This window comes from Heterodontus francisci, chromosome 8 (genome assembly GCF_036365525.1).
Source record: "Heterodontus francisci isolate sHetFra1 chromosome 8, sHetFra1.hap1, whole genome shotgun sequence".
NCBI lineage: Eukaryota > Metazoa > Chordata > Chondrichthyes > Heterodontiformes > Heterodontidae > Heterodontus > Heterodontus francisci.
The window spans coordinates 19978956-20003875 of record NC_090378.1 but is presented as its reverse complement, the minus strand read 5'-3'; the positions used below and the strand labels follow the sequence as shown (position 1 = coordinate 20003875).

The 24920-nt window shown below is 42.8% G+C and overlaps 1 protein-coding gene across 2 annotated transcripts in view; it reads right to left on the bottom strand.

Annotated features, from left to right (window-relative positions):
- Positions 1 to 7943: 7943 nt before the first annotated feature.
- The window catches only part of znf326 (zinc finger protein 326), a 42407-nt gene continuing 25430 nt past the window's right edge, over positions 7944 to 24920 (bottom strand). Inside the window, exons 9-13 of one of the 2 annotated variants that reach the window (XM_068036753.1) lie at positions 22238 to 22385; positions 17330 to 17432; positions 13943 to 14073; positions 13091 to 13186; positions 7944 to 8729 (exon numbers count right to left, since the gene is read on the bottom strand). In XM_068036753.1, the coding sequence (XP_067892854.1) occupies positions 8571 to 8729; positions 13091 to 13186; positions 13943 to 14073; positions 17330 to 17432; positions 22238 to 22385 (637 nt within the window). In that variant the 3' untranslated portion in view covers positions 7944 to 8570. The remainder of the gene's footprint in view (positions 8730 to 13090; positions 13187 to 13942; positions 14074 to 17329; positions 17433 to 22237; positions 22386 to 24920) is intronic. The other variant, XM_068036754.1, reaches the window with a different exon arrangement.

Below are 24920 nucleotides of genomic sequence, written 5' to 3'. Positions count from 1 at the left end.
TCAGAGGGAGGGGTTCAGGTGGAGGGAGAATGCTGGAGGTGGGTGCATGCGTCTGCTGGTCAGGGGGAGGACTCCTGGTCAAAGAAGTGAGCCTGGAGGCGAAGGCAACAGAAGAAGAGCTCAATGTCATGCTGAGCATGAAATTCATTGAAGTGGGGGTGAAAGGGGATAAAAGTGAGTCTTTTGCTGAATACAGAACATTCAACGTCAGAGAAGGAGAGGTCAGAGGGTATAGTGAATACATAGCATGGGGTCAGATTAGAAGGGTGGGGTCAGAGGGAGTTATAAAGTTTTTTCAGACATAGATTTATCTCAATATTGTTTAAGATTTAGTTTATTAATAAATAAATTGTTGTTGTTTAAAGATACCTGGTTTGGTGTGTTTTATTCTGGGGTTAATAAAGTGTTTAATTTGGCTAATTTCCGGTAGGTGGGAAACTTTAATAATATGCTGTGACCCGTGGAGTAATGGGACTGAATTGACAGTGCATTACTCCCTCCTCGGTCGTAACAGTCTACAGGTTTTTTTCCCCTTTGAATTAGTTTTTGGATGTGAGATAAGAGGTTTTCTAAAACTAATCAAAGAAGTTTTTAGAACAGAGGGATGAAACTTCTGTACTAGACTTATGTATCCATGTTCCAGGAGAGGCTCATGAAAACTTGCAATGTGGTTCGGTAACATCTTAAAGCATCCCAGACCACTATGAAAAATGGGCAGAAAAGCATGCTAAGACCCGATGATTTCAACCACGGGATGAAGTGTTAGTATTATTACCTTTACAGGGTGAACCATTAAAAGCACAAAGATAGATTTGTTAAAAGGATACTGACAAGTTCCTTTATCACCCCGAGCTAAAGAAATATCAGCTTTTGTCACATTGCATGAGTTTTTCCAGTGTCAAGTGATACCATACAGGTTAGTGCGTACTCGAGAAACTTCTCAGAGACTAATGAACCCAGTAGTAGCCAGTGTTCCTAACTGTACAGTTTACCTTGCTGAGGTGCTGGTCTATAATGCCACTTGGAAGGAACACATGAAACAACTGGGAGGCTATGTTTGGAAGGTTGCAATTGGCTGATTTGAATAACATTTGTATAAAATGTTAAAACCCAGAATGCCAGAATATTGTGATGGAGTTTACTGTTGCAGCCTTATCACTTAAAGATTGTCCATATTTCGGGGAAAAATGTTATTGCAGATGCTTTGTCACGAATCTACCATTGTTTGAATATATGAGTAAAGATGGTACAAAGAATAATTGTATTAACTACAAGTAGAGTGAATGAGGGGGTGGGGGGGAGCGGGGAAGAGTGTGAGAATATGTTTAAAATGTTTTCAACTTCTGTTTGTATAACATTGTAATGAAACGCATTCAAAAATGATGTTTCATTTCGCTAAGGGTGGAAGTGTGACAGAGAATCCGTAGTTTTTGCTAAAACTTGAGAATCTATATTTATTTAAAAACTGAAAAGGATTTCTGTGGACATTGAACTATCTGGAGATAGCTGAACTTTATGGATGCTTTTTAAAAAAAGCAAGGACAACAAGAGGTTCCTGGTTTTGACCAGTAAACAAATACTGGAAACCAGGTAATTTCAAGGAAACAAGCAGGGGGTTTGGCCTAAGAGCTACCCATTGTGTGATGAGAGAATTTGTGACTTAGCATGTGACTTGTTTCTGGAAAATTTTAGTCTCGCTTTGAACTGTTAAAAAACTGGTGGGTTTGGACTAAAGTAGGCAATTGGAATTTGATTTGGACCTGCCTGGAGATCAGAAGAAAAAACAGATAACTATTATCTCTCTGTTAGGAATCCTTGCTCTGGAAAAGCAAAAGCTTGTATGAAGTGCTACTGTTGCCTCCTGCATTTTTGAAGAAACCCTGAATATTTGCAGAAACCTTGCATCTTTAAAAGGACTTTTACATCGACTGTCAGAACCTACACCTGTTTCTACACCCCTGATGGAAGACCTATGTGAAGCCCCCTACAGTTGAATTTCTTTGAATGCCTACCCAACACAGACAGTTCATCAACCTCGCCTGGAAAGACTGCGAGTGGTATCCAACTATTCAACTTTGGGACACCTTGCCAAACCAAAGAACTTCCTTCCAGATCATTGCAGTCTAAGTTTTTTTTAATATTCCTTTGAAACAGCTGTAAACAAAAATTCCTTTCTTCCCAGTTAACCAGTTTTTGGATGTACATGCGTGTACATGAAATCTAGGGAAAAAATAAGCAGCTTTAATATCTCGATTCGTGTATATATTTACTTCATTATTGGTTAAGATTTAGTTTTATCATAAACAGATTATTTCCTTGTTTATTAAAGAAACCTGGTTGATGTGCTTTTTTCTGGGACAAATAGAGTATCTAATTGGCCGTTTTGGTATGTGGGAAAATTGATTGATATGCTGTGACCTGTGGAGAAGTGGTCCTGAGGTGGGGTGTTCAAAACTGAACACTGTACTCCAAATGGGGTCTAACGAAGGCTCTAAACAACTTCTTTTCCATTGTATTCCAAGATCCCCCACTTGGAAAAACAGCCAACATTACATTGATTACTTTTAGTACCTGTCTACTGGCTTTTAATGATTTGTGTACTTGGATTCCCAAATTTCTTCACTTTTCTACAATATCCAGTTTCTCACCATTTAGAAAATTCTTCGATTTATCTTTCTTGGGTCCAAAATAGATAATTTCACACTTGCCTCTATTGAACTCTGAATTTCTGTTTCTTTGCAACTTCCAGCTTTCATCTCCACTTCTTGCTGCCTTTCCTAGTTTAGTGTAATGTGCAAACTTTGATGTAGAGCACTCTATTGGAACATAGGAAATAGCAGGGGTAGGCCATACGACCCATCAAGCCTGTTCTATTTAATATCATGGCTGAACTTTTGCATCAATTCCACTTTCCCACCTTATCCCTTGATTCACTTAAAGCCCAAAGATCTGTCAATCTGTCTTAATATACTCGACTGGGCATTCACAGCCCTCTGGGGTAAAAAATTCTGAAGTTTCATGATCCTTCAAGTGAAGAAAATTCTCATCAGTCCTAAATGGCCGACCCCTTATCATGAGACTATGATCCCGAGATCTAGACTCTCCAGCCAGGGATAACATTCTCTTAGCATCTACCTTTTGAAGCCCTCAAGAGAATTTAATACCTTGCAATAATATTACCTCTCATCCTTCTAAACGCCAGAGAATATAGGCCTAGTTTAGTTAAACTCTCCTCTCAACCCAGAAATCAATCCTGTGAACCTTATTGGCACACCTTAAGACAGGTACATCCTTTTTTTTTTAATTCATTCATGGGATGTGGGCGTCACTGGCTATGCCAGCATTTATTGCCAATCCCCAATTGCCCTCGAGAAGGTGGTGGTGAGCTGCCTTCTTGAACCGCTGCAGTCCATGTGAGGTGGGTACACCCACAGTGCTGTTAGGAAGGGAGTTCCAGGATTTTGACCGAGCGATAGTGAAGGAACGGCGATATAGTTCCAAGTCAGGATGGTGTGTGACTTGGAGGGGAACTTGCAGGTGATGATGTTCCCATGCATCTGCTGGTCTTGTCCTTCGAGGTGGTAGAGGTCGTGGGTTTGGAAGGTGCTGTCGAAGGTGCCTTGGTGCACTGCTGTAGATTGTACACACTGTTGTCACTGTGTGTCGGTGACGGAGGGAGTGAATGTTTGCGGATGGTGTGCCAATCATGCGGGCTGCTTTGTTCTGGATGGTGTCGAGCTTCTTGAGTGTTGTTGGAGCTGCACCCACCCAAGCAAGTGGAGAGTATTCCATCACACTCCTGACTTGTGCCTTGTAGATGGCGGACAGGCTTTGGGGAGTCAGGAGGTGAGTTACTTGCCGCAGGATTTCTAGCCTCTGACCTGCTCTTGTAGCCACGGTATTTATATGACTACTCCAGTTCAGTTTCTGGTCAATGGTAGCCCCTAGGATGTTGATAGTGGAGGATTCAGCGATGGTAATGCCATTGAATGTCAAGGGGAGATGGTTAGATTCTCTCTTGTTGGAGATGGTCATTGCCTGGCACTTGTGTGGTGCAAATGTTATTTTCCACTAATCAGCCCAAGCTTGGATATTATCCAGGTCTGGCTGCATTTCTGCACGGACTGCTTCAGTATCTGAGGAGTTGCGAATGGTGCTGAACATTATGCAATCATCAGCGAATATCCCCACTTCTGACCTAATGATTGAAGGAAGGTCATTGATGAAGCAGCTGAAGATGGTTGGGCTCAGGACACTACCCTGAGGAACTCCTGCAGTGATGTCCTGGAGCTCAGATGATTGACCTCCAACAACCACAGCATCTTCCTTTGCGCTAGGTATGACTCCAACCAGCAGAGAGAGCTTTCCCCCTGATTTCCATTGACTCGTTTTGCTAGGGCTCCTTGATGCCACACCCAGTCAAATGCTGCCTTTACGTCAAGGGCAGTCACTCTCACCTCACCTCTTGAGTTCAGCTCTTTTGTCCATGTTTGAACCAAACCTTCCTTAGGCAAGATCAAAACTGAATACTGTACTCCAGGTGTGGTGTCACCATAGCTCTTGATAATTGCAGCAAGACTTCCTTACTCTTATACTGCAAGCCCCTTTCAATAAAGGCTTACATAAACATTCATTTGCCTTTCTAATTGCTTGCTGTACCTGTATGTTAACTCCCTGTCATTCATGAACAAGGGCCAAGACCCAAGTCTCTTACCTTTTAAAACATATTCTGCTTTTCTATTCTTCCTACCAAAGTGGATAATTTCACACTTCTGCATTACAAGTGACTACACTTCAAAAAGTACTACATTGGCTGTCAAACATTTTAAGATGTTTGCTGGTCGAGAAAGGCAATATATAAATGCAAGAGTTTCTTTTTCTCCACATTATACTCCAGCGGTCACCTTCTTGTGCAATCACTTAACCGGTCTATATCCTCACAGCTTACTTTCCCAGTTAACTTTGTTTCATCAGCAAACATGGATACATTACACCCGATCCCTCATCCACATCATTGATATAGATTGTAAATAGCCGAGGCCCAAACACTGAACCATGCAGCACTCCACTAGTTACACCCTGCATCCCAAAAATGGCCCATTTATTCCTGTTTTCTGCTCGCCAACCAATCCTCAATCCTTGCTAATATATTACTCCAATCCCATGTTCCCTAATCTTGTGCAACAACCTGACTGACTTCAGAAAATTCAAATTCACTGTTTTCCTCCCTTAGCTCCCCTGCTAGTTACATTCTCAAAAAGCTCTAACAGATCTGTCAAATATGATTTCCCATTTAAAAAACCATGCTGACTCGGCCTAATCATGACGATTTTGCAAATGCCCTGTTACGACATCCTTAACAGATTCTCAATTTTCCCCATACTACAGTCAGGCTAATTGGCCCAGTTCCCTGTATTGTCTCTCCCTCCTTTCTTGAACAGTGGGGTTATAATTGCAACTGTTGAATCCATAGGAACTATTATAGACCTAGGGAATTCTAGAAGATCAAATCCACTATCTCTGCAGCCACCTCTTAAAACCCTAGGATGTAGGCCATCAGATCCAGCAGATGTCTTGGCTTTTAGACCTAATGATTTTGCCTGTACTTTTTCTTTACTAATATTACTTTTAAGTTTTTCACTCGCATTAGACCCTTGGTTCCCCACAATTTCCGATATGTTCTTTGTGTCTACAAATTTGAAGACACAGTATTCAACACCTGACATTTCCTTATTCCCCATTATAATTTCTCCTGTCCCAGCTTCTGAAAAACCCACATTTACTTTTGCTAATCTCTTTCTTTTTACATAATTTGAAAAAACTCTTACAATGTTTTTATATCTCTTGCTAGTTTGCTCTAATGCTATTTTCTCTTTCTAATCAATTTCTTGGTCATCCTTTGCTGATTTTTAAAAACCCACCCAATATTCAGGACTCAAACTTAATATGAAATTCTATCATATTATGATCATGATCCTTTACTACAAGAATGTTACTTAACCCTATCTCGTTACACAATACTAATCTGTTCCTTAGTCGGCACTTATAACACATTGTTCTAGAAAATTGTCGAAAATGCATTCTATGTACTCATCCTCCAAGTTACTTTTGTGAATGCAGTTAGCCCAGTCCCCCAAAATTATTGGATTACTCTTGTTACATGCAACTCTAATTTCCTCATTTATACTCTGTCCAACACTAACTACTGTATGGAGGCCTATAAACTACTCCCACCAGTGTTTTCTTCCCCTTTTGTTATTTCTTAGCTCCACTCAATACTGCTTCTACATACTGGTTTTCTGGGCTAAGGTCCCTTCTCCCTACTGCCTTTATCGCATCCTTCATTCGGCGATTTAAGGAGGACATCTACTCAAGACGCTAGTTCCTGCCATAGGTTTTCAGGTAACTGAACAGGCCGATTCTCAACCTGCAGATCTTTGGGTACATGGAGCAGGGCGTCCCACGTGGTAGTGGGATCCGGAGCGCATGATTTGCTTCCTTTCCTTCTCTGCGCCACTCTGCCTCATCATTAAGGCATTTGAACTCAAATGTAGCTTGATGGACAAGTTGTCGCCATTTTGAATGACGGGTCACAAGCTCCAATTGTTTCAAATTTGTTTTAAATGCTATGTGCATTCAGATAGTAAAAAGTTTAAATTATAGGCGCTCTATGTGTTTGTTCCCAGATGTGGCCTTAGTCACTAATCTCAGTCATCAATGTCAATGCTCCTGCGCTTCAGAGTGCTTCAATGTCTTTAAAGCATTTTCTTTGTCCTCCCCAGAATGCTGGCCATTTGAGAGTTGAGAAAACAGGACCTGGCAGGGGAGACGATTTTAATCCATTCGGATACAGTGTCCGGTCCATCGAAGTTGCTTTTGCAGGAGTTTTGCCTAAATGCTTGTTGAGCTAGCTTCAAGAAGGGCATTAGTGTTTGTTTGACGGTCCTCCTACGGAGTCCAGAGGATGCGACGGAGGCATCGCTGATGGAATTTCTCTAGCGCTCTTATGTGTCGCTGATAGACAGTCCATGTCATTATCAGGGCTACGCCACCTCCTTTTCTATTTTACCTGTTTTTTCTAAAAGTACTCTGGAATATTTAATTCCCAACCCTGGTCACCCTGCAGCCACATCTCAATAAATGGCTACTAGATCAAACCCATTTATTCTATTTGTGCCACTAATCTATCTTGTTTCGAATGCTATGTGCGTTCAGATAGTAAAAAGTTTAAATTAAAGGTTCCCTATGTGTTTGTTCCCTGATGTGGCCTTAGTCACTAATGCCCTATTACCATTATTAAACTCTCTGTTCCTTCCTGACAGTCTGCTTGATTTTACCTAAATCATTATTTTGCTCTACAGCCTTGACTCTACTCTTCAACCTTATACATTTACCCTTGCCTGAACCCTCTCTCCGCCCCCCTCTTTTTAGTTTTAAGCACCCTTCCTTCATCCAAGACTACTAATAAATATGGTGAAAAGTCAAGGCCACAGAACAGATCCCGGATGAATCGCACTTGCCACTCAGTATCTACCCTTTATCTGCACTATCACCTACCTACTGACCAATTTCTAACCCAGGTCAAAAGGCTCCCTCCAGCACTATGCGTCTTCAATTTTACAAATAAACTTGACTGGAATCTCCAACTGCTTTCTAGAAATTCCTACAGAAAACATCCATAGACACCCATTATCTACCTTAAATGATCTCACCAAAAAATTGAACAAGATTGGTTAGCCAATAACAAAGTCACCGTGACTCTCTGATCAGCTTATACATGCTGAAAAGAGCTCAGGCTTTGAATGTCACACATATAAGCAACATGTGCACACTCCTCCAATTTATATGTGTACAACAGTATGCTGCTGTCAAATATTTAACTTTGTTCACAAAACATTAAGTTAAAATCAACAGCTGACATATCTAAAATTCTTTATTGCCATTTGTAGCATATAAAGATATACATAGAATAATATCAATGAAAGGATGAAGAAGCCAGACTTTGACTTTACAATGTAGGTAAACAAGCAAAACCTTTCAATACAAACCAGTATTCGCTTAGCAAACTAATCACAAGTATAATATAAATGTCTAAGAAAAATTACAGTATTTCCTTACCTTTCTAAATGATGCAACAAATAAGCACTGGGTTATTGAACACTACAAAATTGTAAACAGCATACATACCAAGATGCATAAGATTTTTTTTTAAAAAGACATTAATGAACATTGTTCAGCATTAGAGAACTCAAAACACCCCAAACACATTCTCCCTCTATTACAACTGTTCATTTTTGACTGATCATTACTCAGTCTTCAATTTCTTTAGTATGATGAGCAGTTAGCATTTTCTCCATTAATACATGGTTATTCATGAAAAACTATCACTATTATGTTAACAAAAACACTAATACACAGACTGCAGAAAAAGCATTTTGGTTACAATCAGCCAAGGAACATTAAACCACAACAGTGCTTTTGAGAATAGCAAAACAAACATCTTTTTCATTACTGCTGCATTTTTACAGGTTCAGAATTGAGGAAATTATTACATGCCCATTCTGAAGATGCTACTGGTTAACTGGTTCACTTGCCCCTTCCTCCATATCAGTTTTGTTTTCCTCTTGTTCTGGTGCTTGTTCTGCTGCTTGTTCTGGTTCTTGTTCTGGCAGCTTTTGTTGTTGTTGCACCTGCTGCTGCTCCTGAGGATTTTCAAACGGATTTTCACCCTGTACACAAGCGAGAAATTCAATTGTCAATACACAAATTGTTTTATGTTAAATGCATTAACATCTAGCCATAAAGAAGTTCAAGACATTAGGCTACACATGACATAGCAGCAGCCCCAAATGCCTCATATTCCCCACTCACATCAACCATGTCATTCAGCTTACATCATGGTCGAACCTCTCTGTAACTTAAACCTCGTCCCTCTTACTTCCTCAAATGCCTCTTCATTTCCATACTTCCCTCCATAATGAATCTATCGATACCTTGACTTCGACAGAAACTTGGCTAACAGAGACACCTTCCCCTTGACCAAACCCGCTTAACCTAGCTCTATCTATCACAAGCTTTACCAAAACCACAGAACAGCTCTCATAGCCAAGTCCTACCTTTCAAGGGCCTCACTCACCCTTTCACACGATGCCACCTCCCTAGATCCCAAGGCAACTTGTTAATCCTTGCTGTCTCCTCTTCTACCCTGCATTGACTCAACTTTAGTGATTTGTAGTTACTTAAATTCCTCGTGCCCTTCTCCTTTCTCACTGTCCCTCATCCTTCACACAAATTCCTCCACTACTCTCCTTATCAACGTGCAGCATCATGCTTCCGAAGTCTTGCCCATTAATAACTTGTATTTATATAGTGCCTTTAATGTAATAAAACGCTACAATGTGCTTCACAGGAGTACTGTAAAGCAAAATTTGACCCCGAGACACAAGGCGATATTCGAGGAGGTGCCCAAAAACTTGGCCAAAGAGCTAAGTTTTAAGGGGTGTCTTAAAGAAAAAAAGAGGTAGAGGCAGGGAGGTTTAGGGAGTAAATTCCAGAGTATAGGGCCAAGGCAGCTGAAAGTATGCCCACGAATGGTGGAGTGATTAAAATGGGAGATGCTCCAGAGGTTAGAATTAGATGAGCACAGATATCACAAAGGGTTGTGGGACTGGGGATGACAGAGGTCATAGAGGGTGTTGAAAACAAGCATGACAATTTTAAAATTGAGGTGTTGCTTGACCAGGAACCAATGTTGGTCAGCAAGCACAAGGGTGATGGGTGAACGGGACTTGGCACAAGTAAGGACACAGGCAGCAGAGTTTTGGATGACCTCAAGTTTACAGAAGGTAGTATGTGGGAGACTGCCCAGAAGGCATTGGAATAGTCAAGTCTAGAGGTAACAAAAGTATGGATGAGGATTTCAACAACAGATGTGCCAAGGCCAGGCAAAATTGGAAGCTCATTGAGGCCAAATATGACACCAAGGCTGCAAACAGATTGGTTCAGCCTCAGACTGATGCAAGGGAGAGGGTTGGAGTCAGTAGCTAGGGGACTAAGTTTGTCAAAGTGACCAAAGACAATGACCAAAGTTAATGACGTTCCCAATATTTAATGGCAGGACATTTTTCTCATCCAATACTGGATGCAAGGATAAATCCAGCAACTACAGAACAGTCAGTTGAACCCCAGTGGCAGGAAAGCTCTTAAACGAAAATCTAGGACAAAATTAATAGTCACTTCGACAAGCGTAGATTAGTTAAGGAATGCCAGCACAGATTTGTTAAAGGCAAATCATATTTAACTAACTTGGATGTTTTTTGATGAGATAACAGACACGGTTGAGGAGGGTAATGCAGTTGATTTTGTGTACATGGACTTCCAAAAGGAATTTGATCAAATGCCCCATAAAAGGCTTGCCAGCAAAGTTAAAGCCCATAGAATAAAATGGACAGTGGCAGCATGGATACAAAATTGGCTAAGTGACAGGAAACAGAGCAGCGGTGAGTGGTTGTTTCTCAGACTGAAGGAAGATTTACAGTGGTGTTCCCAGGGGTCAGTACTAATTTTCTTGGTATATATTAATGACTTGGTGTAGAGGGCACAATTTTAAAATTTGCAGATGGCAAAACTTGGAAGTATTGTGTACTGTGAGGAGGATAGTAATAGACTTCAAGAGGACATTAGACAAGTTGGTGGAATGGGTGGACATGTGGCAGATGAAATTGAATGCAGAGAAGTGCAAAGTTGATCCATTTTGTTAAGAAGAACAAAGTGAGGCAATATAAACTAAAGGATACAAATCTAAAGGGGGCGCAGGAACAGAGACCCTTGGGGGTATATGTGCAAAAATTGTTGAAGGTGGCACAGCAGGTTGAGGAAATTATTAAAAAGGCATTCAGGATCCTGGGCTTTGCACAGGGTACAAAAGCAAGTAAGTTATGGTGAATCTATATAAAACACTGGTTCGGCCTCAACTGGAGTACTGTCCCCAATTCTGGGCATCGCACTTTAGGAAGAACATGAAGGCTTTAGAAAAGGTGCAGAAAAGACTTGAAAGTGGTTCCAGGGATGAGGGACTTGTTATGTGGATAGACTGGAGAAGCTGTGGTTGTCCCCCTTAAAGAAAAGGTTGAAAGGAGATTTAAGTATTCAAAATCATGGACTGGGATTTTATCCGGGCAACAGGGGTCTCGACGTCCAGCAAAAGCACTGTTGAGAACCCAGTGTTGTCCCTTTTGTGGGAGGTCCGCCGAATTAAGTGCCATTTAGGCACTTAAGTGGATAACAGTGTGCCTTCCACAGGATTAAAGACCCCGGCGACAGAGGTCCCATCATTTGAGAGCTGCCAGCCAATCAGAGGCCAGCAGCTCTTTTAACTGAGCAGCACCACTGCGGAGGCAGTGGCTGCTGCTGGTGGAGCACCCACCTGAGGCCTAGGAGTGGCACTGCACCCAGGCCACAGATCGGTCAAGCCGGGAGGGGTTTTGCGGGGGATGGCAGCATGGGCAAGTGGGATGGCTCTCAGTGGTCCCTATTCCCTTCCTGATGCCGGGTCCCTTGTTCAGGATCTGTGCCTTTTAATGAGGACCCCCCCAACCCACCCAAGAGCCGGTAAGCAAACAGCATGTTCTTTCTTGCTGTGCTCCCCATGCAGCAACTGGCCCGCCCGCTGCTGAGCTAATTTTGGTGTGATGAGGCTCTTATGTTGGGCATTAATTGCCCACTTAACGACCTCAATTAGCAGCAGGGCAGGAAGGCCATTTACAGGCCTTCCCGCCCCGGACTTAATTTTGGTGGAGGCGGGAAGGTGGCAGGGTACCCCGCCAGCCACCATCCCACCCAATTGCGTGCTCTCACTGCCTCAAAATCTGCCACAGGGAAGAGTATAAAATTTCCCCCCCATGGTGTCTAGACAGTAGATAGAAACTGTTCCCATTGGCAGAAGGATCATTAATCTAAGGACATAGATTTTAGGCGATTGGGAGAAGAAACAAAGGCAATGTGAGGAAAAACTTTTTTTTTAAATGCATCAAGATCGGGAATGCACTACCCGAAAGGGTGATTGAGACAGATTCAATTGTAGCTTTCAAAAGGGTACAGGGGAAGGGCATGGCAAACTTCTCTTGCTGAGAGGTGGCACCAGCTTGACTGGCTGAATGGCTTCCTTCTGTGCAGAAACCATTCCATAATTCTATTCTATGGACATCAGACAAGCAGCCTGACAATTTAGCAACAGTGGAGGAGCCCAGACAGGTGACGGTAAGCACACATGAAAACTAATGCTGTGTTTTCAGACGATGTTGCAGTATGTAGATGTGAAATAGGAGGGAGCCAAAGATAGGTCCTTGGGGGACACCAGAGTTAATGGTGTGGGAGCTGGAAGAGAAACTATTGCAAGTGATACTCTGGCTATGATTAGATAGATAAGAATGGAACCAGGGTGAGAGCAGTCTCAACCCAGCTGAACAACAGTGCAGAGGAGTTGGAGGAGCATGGTGTGGTCAACTGCGTCAAAGGCTGCAGACAGGTCAAGGAGGACAAGGAGGGATGGTTTAACCTTGGTCACAGTCACATATGATTGTTATTTGAGATTTTGATAAGAACCCTTTCGGTGCTACGGTGGGGCAGAAACCTGATTGGAGGGTGCACCTTGTTTTGCCCACCTCCCCCCCGCTTTCAAATGCTAATACACTATATTTTAAGTCTGCCCATTCACATAAGAAGAAATAGAAATTACAAGTTATGTCCTTGAATTGGCTAGCTTTAGGTTATTTTAAGTAACCATACAAAGAAGTCTGTTAAGTATGGGCAGATCAGCCTAAACATTTCAATGCAATCTTAGTGACAACAGGCTGGAACATTTAATTTCTCCACTTCTTAAAATAAAATTTGTGCTTCAATAGCACCTCTGTTCCTTGTGAACCCTACCACCAAGAATGGCAAAAGCAGCAATGTTACCACCTTGACCTGCACATATATCACTGCCCTTTCATCATCTCTGGGTCAGAATCCAAAAATAGATGCCTTATGCTTAGAATAACCACAAGCAGTTATATCTTTCAATAATGCAAAGCATTATTATAAGCCTTACCTTTAAGAACATATCAAATTTAGCCTTTACAGTTGGGTTGTTCAGCATGCTGCTGGCTGTGAGGAGACTTTCCCTTCTAACCTGGTCATGGTAATTCTGAAATAAAGAAGAAAAGTTAGCACCAACAAAAAAAGAGAACTGTCAGTTGTACAGTATGTTTACTGACACTTAAAGCTTAAATGGTCAAAGATGCAACAAAGCCAATAAAGGACAAGAAACTTATATTCTTATAACAGAGGTGGCGTTGAAGCACTTTGAATTTAACTTTTAAAATGAAACCAGCCTTTTCTACATATCAACTTATGACTAGCTCCTATGCCAAACTAAGCCCCAATCACATCAGTCTCTGCCAAACCCCACTGGCTCCCTGTATCTGCAATGTATTGCTTTCAAAACGCTTGGTTCTCATTTACAAATTTTCCCACTGCTTACCCTCATCCATCTCTGCTACCTCTTCTAGCTTACAGCTCAGCTTGTACCCGGTGCTCCTCTCTCAAGAGCTACAGTGGGCTTTCACCACCCTCGCTCCCACTTTTTACGGCAATATCTTCAACTATCAACAGCTGCTCTCTCCCACTTTTCCCTCGATTGTGTCGGGACCATCTTCTTTCTTTATTGGGACACTTTGCAATGCTAAAGACACTTGCATAGCATAACTTGTTACTGGTTAGCTCAAAACTAGTATAGAGACCATATGTCAATCCGATGTGCATTCTCACCCTTAGTGGAGGCAACTTAAAAAATCCTTGGACAGCAAGGTACTTTGATTAACTTTTTAAATAACAATATGATGCTAGGCCCAGATGCTTGCCTGTGAAGCTTTCCTTATATTAAAAAAATGAAAACATATACCTTCTTGCTATTGGTATGCTCATTCGACTTCAAATGCTGCTGTACAGAGTGAAATAGGAAAGGAATATAGGTATTGCAGACAGCACACTGAACAGCTTCAACTTTTTTCATTTGGTCATCTGGAGCAACCCCTAAAAAAACAAAAAGAAAGTAAACATGTTAATAAGATTTATTTAAGACAATAAATGGTGAAGTGATTTCCATTATGGCCCCTCGCATATTCACTTGAACTCAGCCCAAGAAAGCACAATTGTGTTAAATTTTCCCCATTCATTTCTGTTCAAAGCTGATGGATGCATTGTGTCCAGCTTTCACAAAGTTATTTGATTGTACAATAGTTACAACTATGAGCAACCAGATCTGCTTTCAATGATACAATTTTTAAATGTATGAAATACATAGTGAACCACTGCATATACAGACTGAAAAACACTCTGCACTCTTACCATTACTTCTGTCTTTATGAAATAGCTAAACCCTGTTTAGTAAATATTTTATTTTTCTTCAGAATTTCCACTGACGGTAAAAAAAGTTTTTATACTACCAAACATTATATACCTTATACGCTAGTCAACATATGTTAAATACAAATGCAATTATAAACAAAAAAAACTTTCTGAAGTACCATCATTTACACATTACTCATGATGTAGTAGTAGCACTTAAAGTAGCCAGAAGCGCTGCACAAAGAACAGCCAGGCGCTCCGCAAATGACTACTGGCTACACCTATGCAGTCATATTCAACTGGCCTCCGACACCGGAAATATCAGAGGAATGTACAATGGCATTAAGAGAGCTTTTGGTCCAACCATCAAGAAGATTGCCTCCCTCAAATCTAAATCAGGGGACACAATCACTGACCAATACAAGCAAATGGACCGCTGAGTGGGACACTACCTAGAACTGCACTCCAGGGAAAATGTTGTCACTGAGACCGCCCTCAATGCAGCCCAGTCTCTGCAAGTCATGGATGAGCTGGACGTACAGCCAACAAAATCGGAACTCAGTGATGCCATTGATTCTCTAGCCAGCGGAAAAGCCCTCTGGGAAGGACGGCATTACCCCTGAAATCATCAAGATTACCAAGCCTGCTATACTTTCAGCACTGTACGAACTGCTTTGCCTGTGCTGGAACGAGGGAGCAGTACCACAGGAAATGCGCGATGTCAATATCATCACCCTCTATAAGAACAAGGGTGACCGTGGTGACTGCAACAACTACCGTGGAATCTTCCTGCTCAGCATAGTGGGAAAAGTCTTCGCTCGAGTCACTTTAAACAGGCTCCAGAAGCTGGCTCAGCGTGTCTACCCTGAGGCACAGTGTGGCTTTCGAACAGAGAGATCCACCATTGACATGCTGTTCTCCCTTCGCCAGCTACAGGAGAAATGCCATGAACAACAGATGCCCCTCTACGTTGCTTTCATTGATCTCACCAAAGCCTTTGACCTCGTCCGCAGACGTGGTCTCTTCAGACTACTAGAAAAGATTGGATGCCCACCAAAGCTACTAAGTATCATCACCTCATTCCATGACAATATTAAAAGCACAATTCAGCATAGTGGCGCCTCATCAGACCCCTTTCCTATCCTGAGTGGCGTGTTCTCACACCTACACTGTTTGGGATCTTCTTCTCCCTGCTGCTCTCACATGCGTTCAAGTCTTCAGAAGAAGGAATTTTCCTCCACACAAGATCAGGTGGCAGGTTGTTCAACCTTGCCCGTCTTAGAGCAAATACCAAAGTACGGAAAGTCCTCATCAGGGACCTCCTCTTTGCCGACGATGCTGCATTAACATCTCACACTGAAGAGTATCTGCAGAGACTCATCAACAGATTGCGGCTGCCAGCACCGAATTTGGCCTAACCATCAGCCTCAAGAAAACGAACATCATGGGACAGGACGTCAGAAATGCCCCATCCATAAATATTGGCGACTACACTCTGGAAGTGGTTCAAGAGTTCACCTACCTAGGCTCAACTATCACCAGTAATCTGTCTCTCGATGCAGAATTAAACAAGCGCATGGGAAAGGCTTCCTCTGCTATGTCCAGACTGGCCAAGAGAGTGTGGGAAAATGGCACACTGACACAGAACACAAAAGTCCAAGTGTATCAAGCCTGTGTCCTCAGTACCTTGCTCTACGGCAGCGAGGCCTGGACAACGTACGTCAGCCAAGAGCGACGTCTCAATTCATTCCATCTTCGCTGCCTCCGGAGAATACTTGGCATCAGGTGGCAGGACCATATCTCCAACACAGAAGTCCTCGAGGCGGCCAACATCCCCAGCATATACACCCTATTAAGCCAGCGGCGCCTGAGATGGCTTGGCCATGTGAGCCGCATGGAAGATGGCAGGATCCCCAAAAACACATTGTACAGCGGGCTCGTCACTGGTATCAGACCCACTGGCCGTCCTTGTCTCTGCTTTAAAGATGTCTGCAAACGCGACATGAAATCCTGTGACATTGATCACAAGTCGTGGGAGTCAGTTGCCAGCGATCGCCAGAGCTGGCGGGCAACCACAAAGGCGGGGCTAAAGCGTGGTGAGTCGAAGAGACTTGGCAGTTGGCAGGAAGATAGAAGCGCAAGGAGAGAGCCAACTGTGTAACAGCCCCGACAACCAACTTTATCTGCAGCACCTGTGAAAGAGTCGGTCACTCTAGAATTGGCCTTTATAGCCACTCCAGGTGCTGCTTCACAAACCACTGACCACCTCCAGGCGCTTTCCCATTGTCTCTCGAGACAAGGAGGCCAAAGACATGATGTAGTTTAGATGGATTGCCAGAAGGATTTTGGCAAGGTTTCACATAAAAAGCTGTGAGCCAACATTAAAGCTCATGGAATTGAGCTGGTTAGGAGGTAGTGGTAAATGTCAGAGAGTAGGGATAATGGATATGTACTTGAATTGGAAAGAAGTGACTAGTGCTGTCCCACGAAGATCTGTGCTAGGGCCTCAACTATTCACTATATGACACTATAGAGAGCCATATATTCAAATATGCCATTTTTCACTAAAAGGAAATTCTCATGGTGGCAGCCATTTGCTTCCAGATTGCATAGCCCGAGTATGATTAATCTGCCCTTTCAACATGGAGATCATTATTAGTGAAACATTAATTTTCACTATATTCTTCATCTACTCATCTATTTCTGCTACAAATGTTGTGAAAGGGAAATGGTACATTCAAAGCTGTTGTATGATCACTACAGCATTTTCATAATAAGAAACTCCACAATAATGAAGATGCAGTACAATTATTTGGAGGTCAATAACAGTAAATAACCATTGATGTCCATCACTGCATCTTTAAGCTTCACCCTTAACATAGTAAATTGAACTACATCAATAAGAAATGCAGGCTTCACAATATGCCAATACATAACCTACCCATCAAAACATCCTTTGTGAGCTTCTGTGCTGGCTCCTTTTGCTCCTGCTGTTGCAGTTGTTTACGAGCAGCAATCTTCTTATTCTTATTGACCATAGATGCCTAAATAAATTAAGTTTTTGACAAGATGGTCAAAAGCCTTGTGAAAAGATCATAAAAGCAAATTCCAAGTTGATTTTAGGTAGGAAAACACATGATTGCATTCATATCCTATTAAATGTAATAAAAATTAAAAGATTAATGACCTGGGAGGGATTAAAAGCTAATAATTTGATTATAGAGTTCAACGAAATAATAAACCACTCAACTGATATCACACTCACCTCCGGGAGTTCAGGACAGTATGGAATCAAACCCCATACCTAGTTTTCATCTCAATCCAGGCAGATATCACAGAAATGAGGGAGTGCTACACTGCAAGTTATCCGTCTGATGTTAAACAAAGGTCTGTCACATCTATTCAAGTGAATGCTATAAATCTCATGGCACATATTCCTCCCTCAACCACACCACCAAAAACATCACCAACACCAAAAACAAAAATGGGTGGCTGATGGTCGGCACAGACTCGGTGGGCCGAAGGGCCTGTTTCAGTGCTGTATCTCTCTATGACTCTATCTCAACTGCAGAACAGCTGATGCGTTTGCCTTTATAACAGCACTTGAAAAAAAAAAGGAAATGGTTTGAGAATTTCATGCAATAGGCAGTATACAAATGCAAGTATTACATAGTTGGTTTACAAACCACTCAAATTTCAAGATTATATCACAACTTCACATATTCTAAGCAATAGCTATTAAGCCTGAACATTTAGTACCGTGCATCTTCCTACTTGTACAAATACCACTCAGCAGCATGTAAGCAATATAAAAGAGCTAAAACAATCTTGATAGTCTATATATCTGGCCATTCAGCTTTTCAAACTGCTGTCCAAATGAGGAATGTTTCCTTCATGCATTAAGTAGTAAACATTATCCAATTTCTTCAAATAATTTCTACTTCAAATAAACCAGCATTCCATACCAAAAAAGGATTTTTTTAAAAATTCATTCATGGGCTGGGGGCTAGGATAACATTTATTGCTCATCTCTAACTGCCCTTGAGAAGATGGTGGTGAGCCCATGTGAGGTAGGCATACCAACAGTGCTGTTAGGAAGGGAATTCCAGGATTTTGACCCAGCAACAGCGAAGGAACGGCGATATAGTTCCAAGTCAGGATGTTGTGTGGCTTGGAGGGGAACTTGCAAGGTGGTGGTGTTCCCATACATCTGCTGCCCTTGTCCTCCTAGGTGGTAGAAGTCACGGGTTTTGAAGGTGATGTCTAAGAAGCCTTGGTGATTTGCTGCAGTGCATCTTGTAGATGGTATACACTGCTGCCACTGTGTGTCAGTGGTGGAGGGAGTGAATGTTTGTGAATGGGGCGCCAATCAAGCAGGCTGCTTTGTCCTGGATGGTGGCGAGCTTCTTGAGTGTTAGAATTAGAATTAGAACATTACAGCGCAGTACAGGCCCTTCGGCCCTCGATGTTGCGCCGACCTGTGAAACCATCTGACCTACACTATTCCATTTTCATCCATATGTCTATCCAATGACCACTTAAATGCCCTTAAAGTTGGCGAATCTACTACTGCTGCAGGCAGGGCGTTCCACGCCCTTACTAAGAATGTTGTTGGAGTTGCACCCATCCAGGCAAGTGAAGAGTATCCCATCACACACTTGACTTGCGCCTTCTAGACAGTGGGCAGGCTTTGGGGAGTCAGGTGGTGAGTTACTCACCACAGGATTCCTAGCCTCTGACCTGCTCTTGTAGCCATGATATTTATATGGCTGGTCTAGTTCAGTTTCTGGTCAATGGGAACCCCCAGGATGTTGATAGCGGGGGAGTCAGTGATCGTAACGCAATTGAATATCATGGGGAGATGGTTAGATTCTCTTTGTGATGGTCATTGCCTGGCACTTGTGTGGCACGAATGTTACTTGCCACTTATCAGCCCAAGCCTGGCTATTGTCCAGGACTTGCTGCATTTCTACATGGACTGCTTCAGTTTCTATGGAGTCGTGAATGGTGCTGAACATTGCGCAATCAGCAGCAAACATCCAATGATTGAAGGAAGGTCATTGATGAAGCGGCTGAAGATGTTTGGGCCTAGAACACGACCCTGAGGAACTCCTGCAGTGATGTCCTGGAGCGGAGATGATTGACATCCATCAACTACAACCATCTTCCTTTGCGCTAGGTATGACTCCAACCAGCGGAGGGTTTTCCCCGATTCCCATTGACCTCAGTTTTGCTAGGGCTCCTTGATGGCATACTTGGTCGAATGCTGCCTTGGTGTCAAGGGCAGTCACTCTCACCTCACCTCTTGAGTTCAGCTCTTTTGTCCAAGTTTGGACCAAGGCTGTAATGAAGTCAGGAGCTGAGTGGGCCCTGGCTGAACCCAAACTGAGAGTCACTGAGCAGGTTATTGCTAAGCAAGTGCTGCTCGATAGCACTGCTGACGACCTGTTCCATCACTTTACTGATGATCGAGAGAAGATTGATAGGGCAGTACTTGGCCTAGTTGGATTCGTCCTGCTTTTTGTGTGCAGGAAATACCTGGGCAATTTTCTACATTGCCAGGTAGATGCCAGTGTTGTAGCTGTGCTGGAACAGCTTGGCTAAGGGAGCGGCAAGTTCTGGAGCACAGGTCTTCAGTACTATTACCGGAATGTTGTCAAGGCCCATCGCCTTTGCAGTATCCAGTGCCTTCAGTCGTTTCTTGATATCACATGAATCGAATTGGTTAAACAACTGGCATGTGTGATGCTGGGCACTTCAGGAGGAGGCCAAGATGGATCATCCATTCGGCACTTCTGACTGAATATGGATGCAAATGCTTCAGCCTTATTTTTTGCACTGATATGCTGGGCTCTCCCATCATTGAGAATGGGGATATTTGTGCAGTCACCTCCTCCTGTTAGTTGTTTAATTATCCAACATCCATGACTGGATGTGGCAGGACTGCAGAGCTTAGATCGGAACTGTTGGTTGCGGGATCGCTTAGCTCTGTCTATCGCATGCTGTGAACGCGGTTTGGCACGCTAGTCTTTGGTTGTAGCTCCAACAGGTTGACACCTCATTTTGAGGTATGCCTGGTGCTGCTCCTGGCATACCCTCCTCCACTCTTCACTGAACCAGGGTTGATCCCCCAGCTTGATGGTAAATGGTAGAGTGGGGGATATGCCGGGCCATGAGGTTACAGATTGTGGTTGAGTACAAGTCCGCTGTTGCTGATGGCCCACAGTGCCTCATGGATGCCCAGTTTTGCGTTGCTAGATCTGTTCAAAATCTATCCCATTTAGTACGGTGGCAGTGCCACACAACACGATAGAGGGTATCCTCAATGTGAAGACGGGACTTCGTCTCCACAAGGACTGTGCGGTGGTCACTCCTACCAATACTGTCATGGACAGATGCATTTGCGACAGGCAGATGGGTGAGGACAGGTCAAGTATGTTTTTCTCTCTCGTTGATTCCCTCACCAGCTGCTGCCGACCCAGTTGTGTGACTGTATAATAAAAAAAATACAATGTGCTCCATATTTTGTTTTATAAACCCTGCAGCGTACTAATCAATAGTCAAGTAATAGGCAGGCTCAATTTGCACAGTAAACTAGAACTGTTTAGCAGTAAGGGTATGAATGCCACAGGCTGGACTGTTTCTGCATTGATTTAACACAAGGAGCTGTGAAAAAAAATACTTAATTCAGTATTCAAACAGTCCACTAGTGCCTCGTAGCAGAAAAAAATGAACAAGGCTGTCAGTAACAAATTATGCACTTCTAAAGAAACAACATTTTACAGGAAAATTAGATTATACGCAGATTATTGAATACCCAGGAATTACAAGGCAGTGATGTAACCAAGGGCTTCAATGGTTACCATAAAACTAAAGAGAAAAAGTTAAAGCCGTTTAAAACTTAGTCAAATTATGGGAAGTAATCTTGAAACCATGCTTTGATATGTAAATTTGATAAGTTTATATGTATAGACCAATTCAATTTTGAGTCTTGTGTTAGGTCCCAACCAGTAGTAGTACTCTTGCCCGAGTCAAAAGGTTGTGGATTCAAGACTCATTCCAGAGACTGGAGCACACAATCCAGGCTCACACTTCATTGCAGTACTGGAGTAGCGCTGCACTGATGGATATGCCATCTTTCAGATAAGATGGTCAACCAAAGCCCCATCTGCCCTCTCGGGTGGACGTATAAGATCCCATAGCACTATTCGAGAGAGTTCCCTTGGTCCTGGCCAAAACTTATCCCTCAACCAAAAATCACTAAAATCAATTATCTGGCCATGTATCCCATTGCTGTTTGTGGGATCATGATGTGCACAAATTGGCTGTTGCATTTCTCTACACTGCAACAGCTGATTGGCTGTGAAGAGCTTCTGGTCGTCCTGAGGTTGTGAACGGCACTATATAAATGCAAGTCCTACCCTTTATGTTGGCAGTAATTGTTAGTGCACACTGTACTGTGGTGACATTCTGACATGCACTCCATAGAACTTCAAGTACTTCAAAATTAATTTCCAATTGATCAGGAAATAATGGCCAATATATGAACTATAAACAATGAATGACATGAAACACAAAAAGTGGAGTTCTGATGAAAGGTCACAGACCTGAAACGTTAACAGCTTCACTCTCCACAGATGCTGCCTGACCTGAATATTTCCAGCACTTTCTGTTTTTATTTTAAATACTAAGTGGTGTTGTTATGGAGACAAATCTCAAATTAAACTACACCAATATAGAAATTTATATGGACTACTATTGGGATAGGCACAGATTTTTTAAAAAAAAATCATTTATATCCAGTTCAGCTCAAAATTCAAAACACTTTCACAGAAGAAACATAACCTACATGAAGAAAATCAGCAGCTCCTTTTTCAAACTGAATGTTCTTTCCAATGAACTCGAGAGTTTCTTTATGGTAAGGAGTTTCCAGGTGAGCCTCAATCTCTTGCTCCTCTGTGGTTCGAAATTTACAAAGGGAACATGTAAATGCATTCCTAAAAAGTAAAAGATAAAAGTTCATTTTCAGATGCACGACATACAGAAACTTCCGAAAAATACTTTGCGGTCCAAAATAATTGGTTATAGAATAATTTTGGGAAACTGCTTCCGCTTGCCATTCCTTCATAGATTCTAGTCTCTGTTCTAAACTAGACTTCAGGTGAAACCTGTCTAAACCTAATTTCACTATACTCCTAGAAGTGCAAATAACTTCACAGGAAAATCACATTGGTTTAGTTCCACTTTCAAATGCACCAATTCTTAAACTGGGAATGGGTGATAATTTCAGTATTGAAATTATCAAAGATTTTCATTTATATGGTGCCCACCAAGGCCACAGAACATCCCGAAGTGCTTTACAGCAGTAACTACAATCCAAGAGTACTTCACAGGTTATAATGTAGGAAATGCAGTAAATAATCTGCACACAGCAGCCTGAATTTTACTAGCGTGCCGCAGATCACGGCAGCGCATTTAAAGTTGGCAATCCACCCGCGCGGATCGCCCGTCGCTGAGCCCCCGCAATATTTCGCGCAGAGGCCAATTTCAATGGAGGGGACGGAACGGCTGCACCGATGACCTACAGGGGGCGGCCGCTCCATCCCCAGCAACTGCGTCCGGCGCCACCGCGCAGGCTCCGTTTTTAAAGGGCTTCAAGCCCTGCAGTAACATTCGAATTTTTAAAGAGACACTCATTGCACATTTGTGTAAAAAACTAAGTAAAAGCTGGAATCCCCTCTCCCACCACCACCAGCACCCCCCCCCAAAATGTTTGTTTTTGGGCCTATCCCTCCCAAACTGAACTTAATTCCCAACCCAAGCTTTCACCCCTGAACTTCGTTACCTTTGCCCTTCAACTCCTTCCTACCATCTCCTCAGCCAATAGAAAGTGTTTTCCCTGCTGCCCCCAGACAATTTCATTTCTCCTCTTCCTTCCCACTAGTGTCATGCCACAGGTTTCCGTACGAAGATCCGAAGGCACGGGAGTTCCGGCCAGCGACCAGATTAATGGTGTGGGATAGCAGTCACTACCAGGTAAGTGTTTATGCAGTCATTTTAACTTCATTAGCATATGTAGATTAAGGCTCCACCGCTGAGCATTGGAGGGCGGGGGGTGCACACCGAGGCCTCACTACCGCTGCTAAAATGTGGCAGAGCTTTCCTGGCATCAGAGGTCGTGGCAGGCCTCTTACCCCACTCCCCCATGACCCCCGAGGTCGGAGGACTAGTAAAATTCAGCCCAGCATCTCCCACAAACTGCAATGTGATAATGACCAGACAATCCATTTACAAAAGATGTTCATTGAGAGATGAATACTGGCCATGACACCAGGGATAACTTCCCTACTCTTCTTTAGAATACTACCATGAGATCTTTTATATCCACCTGAGAGCAAACAAGGCCTCAGTTTATCATCTCATCTGAAAGATAACACCTCTGACAGTGCAGCACTGTCTCAGGACTACACTGCACTGTCAGCTTAGATTTTTGTGCTCAGGTCTCTGGAGCAGGACATGAGCCCACTTTCTGACTCAAGCAAGTGTGCTACCACTGAGCCACAGTGACACTTTATATCTCCCCTATGCAATTTCCAGAGAAAAATGTTAAACTAGTAATCAGCCATTATTATTTTTAATGCTGCCAATATCCCCAGATTGGCATCATGGAATTTTCAAAGGCATTGGTTGTTCTAAATGCAATAGAGCTACTTAAATCTACATAAAACAATCAGCTTGTATTCACTGAAAAGTTATTTTCCAGTTTAAGAGCTATTGAGAGGGGCTGGGGTTGATAATTACAAGTGGGCTTTCCCATTCCTTCCCCTTCTCCCACCAAATCCTAGAGGATTTTTACGATCGTTTAACAACTAAATGCACATGAAAGCTTCCTCACCTTTTCGGTCTCCAATGAAACACTAAAATAAACACATCAACATCCATTGACAACTTCATACACTGAAGAACACTGCTGAGGATTCCTCCCTTAGGATAAGATATATTTTAATGTTATTATTGAATTCAAAGTATATACATTTTCTTATATTACAGGGCAGAAGGTACATGTAGAATGTGGTGAAGATCATACATAGCGGGCTGAAGTTTACTAGCCCTCCGGCGTTGGGGGGGGGGGGGGTCATGGTGGGGGAGGCCCGGAAAATTCTTCCGGGAGAGGCCCGCCACAACCCCCGATGCCAAGAAGGCCCCGCCGCATATTACCGACGGAGGTGAGGCCTCAGTGCAGCCCCTCCATCGCTCGGCAGCGGGGCCTTCATTTTAACATTCAGATAAATTAAAACACATGCAAATTAACTTACCTGATTCCGGCAGCCATCACACACTGATATTCCGCCACTGGCCAGAACTCCCGCGGCTTCGGAACTCCGTTCGGAGGAGGGAGGAGTGACATTATCAGGGCGGGGGAAACTGTTTCCATTGGCTGAGGGGGTGGCAGAAAGGGCTTGAAGGACAAAGATTATGAAGTTTGGGAGGTAAAAGGTCAGTACTGGCAAAAATGTTTTTTTGGGGGGGAG